The following is a 6,000-nucleotide window of genomic DNA, read 5'->3' as shown; positions in this document are numbered from 1 at the left end:
TTTTTTGAGACAGAGTCTCATTATGTAGTTGAGACTGACCTGGAACTCACAATGTAGCCCAGGCTGGTTTTGAACTCTCAGTGATCCTCCTGACTCAGCCTCCCAAGTGCTGGTATTACAGGCGTGCACTACCATGCCCAGCTGGGTGGGGTTTTTTAAAAATTGCTTTTTATGTCATTATTGGTGCAGGTTCTTGGCTTTTATTTTCCTTCAAAATCCCATAATAGCATTTCTTGTGTTTCAGGCGTTACGAAGAGGACATGTACTGGAGAAGAATGGAGGAAGAACAGCATCACTGGGATGATCGCCGCCGAATGCCTGATGGAGGCTATCCTCATGGTCCTCCAGGTCCATTAGGTCTTCTTGGTGTCCGACCAGGCATGCCTCCTCAGCCACAAGGTCCTGCAGTGAGTGGCCATTACACTTATCTTATTAGAAGATAGTTGGTGGGGGAGATAGTTTGTGGACTTAAATAAATAATCTCATCTTGATGAAAAATTTTCATTTGATTTAGAATTTTACCTCTGTGTGTGTGTGTGTGTGTGTGTGTGTGTGTGTGTGAGATACTGGGGATCAAACTCGGTCCCTGCTGCTTGCAAGGCAGGCAGCGGATCTACTGAGCCAAATCTCCCACCCTAAAATTTTACCTCTTTAATCATGGGCTCTTGATTCCAGTGCCTTTATGCACTTTATGGACTGTATAAAGTTTTCTTATTTTCAGTATTTGCTAAATTAGGGGGCAGTGTCTGCTTTTGTTAATTATTCTTTCATATAAGAGGCCTTTTTACCTTTCTCAGATTAGAAGGAACAGCCAATTTTTCAAGCAACTCTTGATTTTATTTTTTAACTGATACATAAAAACAAAAATTTTATACACATCATTGGTATTTCTTACCTTCCCTTTACCAGTAGTTAGAATCTTTTTTTTTTTTCTTTGAATCCTAAACATGTAGGATTTTTTTTTCTTTGACTTTTTTTTTCCAGTACTGGGAATTGAACCCAAGGGCTTTCCCACAGAGGAACATCTCCAGCCTTTTTTTCTATTTTACCTTCTCCAGCCTTTTACCTTTTTTTTTTTTTTTTTTTTGAATCCTAAACATGTAGGTTTTTTTTTTCTTTGACTTTTTTTTTCCAGTACTGGGAATTGAACCCAAGGGCTTTCCCACAGAGGAACATCTCCAGCCTTTTTTTCTATTTTACCTTCTCCAGCCTTACTTTCCCTTATTACCCTTCCCTACACATCCCACCTTTCCTACTACACCTTTAGCTCCTTTCTTCCCATTTCTAAATTACCTTTTTTTTTTTTGGTACTGGGTATCGAATTTGGGTCCCTGAGCTTGCAAGACAGATGGTGGAACCACTGAGCTACATCCCCAGCATCCAGCCTTTTTTTTATTTTGAGATGAGGTCGTGCTAAGTTGCCATGGCTGGATTTGAATCTGCTGCTATCCTTCAGTCTCAGTCTCTCAAAGTGGCATGCACCACCTCGCCCAGCTAGAATCACTGGTTTTCAAGGTTGATTAGAGATCCTTTCAAGGCTAAGGGTGTTGTAACTCAGTGGTAGAGCCCTTCATTAGTTTGTGAAAGTACCTGGGTTTAATTGCCAGCACTGGAGGAAAAAAATTGCATTTCATAGCCTTAGGTTATATGTCTTATAATCTTACTTGTTTTGAGACAAAATATTTATATACATAAATGTCTTGATGTTATAACTTGCCATAATTTGTTTTTATTGTACTGAAGTTAATAAATGTAGAAAATAGTTGTAGAAAATGTTCCTTTTTGCTTAACTGACTTAGTGAAAAGAGATGATAAATATATATTATGTGTGAAAAATAATGATTTACTTTTTTTCAGAAAACATCTTAAAATAAATAACTTTTCTTTCTAGCCCTTACGTCGCCCTGACTCATCTGATGACCGTTATGTAATGACAAAACATGCAACCATTTATCCCACTGAAGAGGAGTTACAGGCAGTTCAAAAAATTGTTTCTATCACTGAACGTGCTTTAAAACTTGTTTCAGACAGTCTGTCTGAACATGAGAAGAGCAAGAACAAAGAGGGAGATGATAAGAAAGAGGGAGGTAAAGACAGGTGTGTTTTCAAAGTTGTTTTCCATATATATTTTTTATTTTCCATCTTGCATATTTTTTATATTTGCAAGAAAGATTACAAAGACTAATCCCTCTGGTATGAGTCTCACCTGTATTAACTATGTTTGTATTATAGAGTATTCGGGTGCTTTTTGTTAAAAGTGAAATACACAGCTTCACTGACATACAGTTTCAAATTTTGTAATCCTATTCCAATTTTAAGTTTATATAAAAATGTATGGGTTCTGTTTCAAAGCAGCCTTTAGTTTTCCAATTACATTCTTCTGCTGTTTTTAGCTTTTATTTATTAGATCTGTCCCCCATTCGGTCTTTGTTTTTTGGGGTTTTTTTTGTTGTTGTTATTTTTGTTTGTTTGTTTGTTTGTTTTCTGAGACAGGGTCTCTCTGTGTATTTGAGACTGACCTGGAACTCACCATGTAGCCCAAGCTGGCCTGGAGCTCACAGCGATCCTGCCTCAGCCTCCCAAGTGCTGGGATTATAGGCGTGCACCACCACACCCAGCCAGTTTCCAGCCAGTTTTTGTTTTAATCGCTATTTTCTGGGGCCGGGTTTAGCTCAGTGGCTCCTGCCTCATAAATGCAAGGTCCTGAGTTTGATCTCTGGTACCACTTCTGTAGCACTTCTCATAGCACTGGATGTAAAATATGAGTAAGACAAAGCTTTAGGAACATCTTCCATGTCAAGTTTGTATTATGATCTGTAACTTTTTCATTATTTTATTTTGAGACGAGATCTCCCGTAATTGCCCAGGTCAGTCTTAAACATACATTTCTCTTTCCTCACATTTAGAGTAGATTGGTTTATAGGCATGTGCCACTATGCCTGGTTTACCATTTGGAAATATTTTTATATTAATATTAAGCATCACTGATTTATAAAAATGGAGACTTCGCAATTATCCATGTAAGAACTTTAGCTCTTATTTTCAATCCATATTGCTTATTCCAATGAATTATAGTTAAAAATACTGTACACTTTTCTAGTGTGGATGATGGTAGCTTCAGTAGTATAAAAATCATTTACTATTGTGTGTTTAGAGAATATCATGGTTCTGGTTGAGGAAAGAAATGTTATATTATAAAGTAAGTTGATTTTGCTACAGAGCTTTGAAAGGAGTGCTGCGAGTGGGAGTATTGGCAAAAGGATTACTTCTCCGAGGAGATAGAAATGTCAACCTTGTTTTGCTGTGCTCAGAGAAACCTTCAAAGACATTATTAAGCCGTATTGCAGAAAATCTACCCAAACAGCTTGCTGTAAGTATTATGAAAATGATAAATTTACCCCTTGTCTGGTTCAGAAGTTTTTGGCAGGACTAACTGTGCTTCAGTTTAAACCACAGCCAGCCTTCGAAATTTGGCTTAGCTTTCCATATTGAATTCTTTGTTTTATTGTGTGAACTGATCAAGCTGTTTTCTACTTCATCTTTTTAGGTTTTATAATGCTGTATTTCATATGAAGTTATCTTGCTTTTTTGTTTGTTTGTTTGTTTTTTTGAGACAGGGTCTCACTATGTAGTTGAGACTGACCTGGAACTCACTACGTAGGCCAGGCTGGTCTCAAAGTTATCTTGCTTTTTAAAAATGTGAAATTGTAACTGAAATTATAATTGAAATATGCCCTCCTTTTCCTGTTATTTTTTCCAAGATTTGAGCCTTACAGTGGTTGTTCAGAGATAAAAAGTGTTTTTTTCTTTTCTTTTCTTTTTCAGAGCCCATGTATAGTAAGAAAGCTTACATTTTTTAAATTCATAAACCTTTTTCTTTATTTAGCTGAAGATGTTTTTATTTTTAGTAAAATATAGTAACTAAGATAAGAATTTTTTATTTTAATTTCTCCAGTTTTAAAAATATATTGTAGTGGTCCCCCTTATCCTCAGTGATATCCTCCAGTATATGTTACTTTTCCCTGTACATACCTGATAGTTTAATTTACAAATTGGGCATAGTAAGATTAACGACAGTAACTCTCCATAGGTCTTAGCAACAGCCTCAAACTCAGTGTTTTGTTTTGTTTTGTTTTGTTTTGTTTTGTTTCTTTTCTTTCTTTTGAGACAGGATATTGCTGTATGTAGTCCCCAGTGGTCTTAAACTCCCCTTTGTCTTATTTGAATTGCCTTTGGGCCATTATTAAAGTAAGTATTACTGGAGTACAGCACCACCACATGTCAACAGTCAATCTGATAACCAAAAACGCTATTAAGTGACCCATGGGCAAATAAAATATACAGCATGGATACATTAGGCAAACAGTGTTTATTTCTGGAGTGTTTCTCAATATTTTCAGACTGTAGTTGATCACAAATAACTAAAATGTTAGAAAGGAAACAACTGATAGAGATAAGTATTCTTGCCAGGGCGTGGTGGCGCACGCCTGTAATCCCAGCATTTGGGAGGGTGAGGCAGGAGGATCGCTGTGAATTTGAGACCAGCCTGAGTTGCATAGTGAGTTCCAGGTCAGTCTCAACTACATAGTGAGACCCTGTCTCAAAAAACCAAAAAAACAAACAAAAAAGCAAGATAACTTCATATGAAATACAGCATTATAAAACCTAAAAAGATGAAGTAGAAAACAGCTTGATCAGTTCACACAATAAAACAAAGAATTCAATATGGAAAGCTAAGCCAAATTTCGAAGGCTGGCTGTGGTTTAAACTGAAGCACAGTTAGTCCTGCCAAAAACTTCTGAACCAGACAAGGGGTAAATTTATCATTTTCATAATACTTACAGCAAGCTGTTTGGGTAGATTTTCTGCAATACGGCTTAATAATGTCTTTGAAGGTTTCTCTGAGCACAGCAAAACAAGGTTGACATTTCTATCTCCTCGGAGAAGTAAAAAAAAAAAAAAAAAAAAAAAAGAGAGCGAGAGAGAAGTATTCTAGTGTTTGCTAATGTTTATAGTAGTAGGAAGTACCTTTTTCTTGTTTTCATTCATTAAATTATGGCAATGCACACTTAATTTTTTACATTGTCAGACTGACAGATCAAAAAGTAAAGATTCCTTGAATAATTTAAGGTATAAGTATGTTTCAAAATTTTGCATTCTAAATTCTGGACTTGGTATTTCAGCTAATATGGATTCTGTAGCAGTAAGTCAGATTCATACCTGACCACAGGAAGTAGAGCAGTAGATAACAAAGTGAACATCCTATCAGAATTAAGCTCTGATGATTTCTGGCACTTACTGTTGTTTTTTATGTTACTGCTACACCAGATAATGAAGTTTCTTACTGCAGAGGATTCTTTGTAAATATTAGGAACCCACAGAATCAGCATTCTGTACCTACTTCTTAGCTCTATGTTAATAATGCTAGGTCAGTGAAGAAAGTAAAGATTTGAAGATCTTCGAAAAATCAAGGAAATTTCAAGAAACATCTAGATCCTAATAATGGTGCCTAGTAAACCACAGAGCAGCATTCTAACTGAATCATTTAATAGTTACGCTAAAAGATTATTTTTCCCAACTCTACCTATTCTAATTGTATAAGTAGACAAGTAAAATAAAATCTGTGATAACAGTTCACAATTAAGTGCTTTCTTCATATAGTTGACTAATTTAATTCTTCACCAACCTTAAGGTATTAGGTACAATTATTGTCCTCATTTTACAGAAACAGACACAGGCAGTTAAATAATTTGCCCACCTTCATATCACTAATAAAGTAGAGCTAAGATTTGAGCCTGGGTGCTGTAATACAAACATGTATGATTTCTGGGTTGAATTATATTCCTGTAACCTGGCTTTGTTACATATATATCAAATTGCAGCAGTTTTTTTTTCTAGTTAGTGACTAGGGCTCTCTCACTTGATAAGATACAGATCTGTTGAAATCACAGAGAATATACAGTGGGGATGGTTAAATTGTGGTTCCTGGATATTTGTTTT

General features: G+C 35.9%; 1 protein-coding gene across 3 annotated transcripts in view; it reads left to right on the top strand.

The window, feature by feature from the left end:
• Zfr (zinc finger RNA binding protein) overlaps nucleotides 1-6,000 on the top strand; it is a 78,010-nt gene that overhangs the window by 50,049 nt on the left and 21,961 nt on the right. For all 3 annotated transcript variants that reach the window (XM_010605408.3, XM_033758447.1, XM_033758456.1), the window contains 3 exons: nucleotides 245-407; nucleotides 1,892-2,097; nucleotides 3,220-3,370. In XM_010605408.3, coding sequence (XP_010603710.1) covers nucleotides 245-407; nucleotides 1,892-2,097; nucleotides 3,220-3,370 — 520 coding nt within the window. The remainder of the gene's footprint in view (nucleotides 1-244; nucleotides 408-1,891; nucleotides 2,098-3,219; nucleotides 3,371-6,000) is intronic.

The sequence above is a fragment of the Fukomys damarensis genome, unplaced genomic scaffold, assembly GCF_012274545.1.
Source record: "Fukomys damarensis isolate Sample0158 unplaced genomic scaffold, DMR_v1.0_HiC HiC_scaffold_1, whole genome shotgun sequence".
Taxonomy (NCBI): domain Eukaryota; kingdom Metazoa; phylum Chordata; class Mammalia; order Rodentia; family Bathyergidae; genus Fukomys; species Fukomys damarensis.
This window is presented reverse-complemented; position numbering and strand designations above follow the sequence as displayed.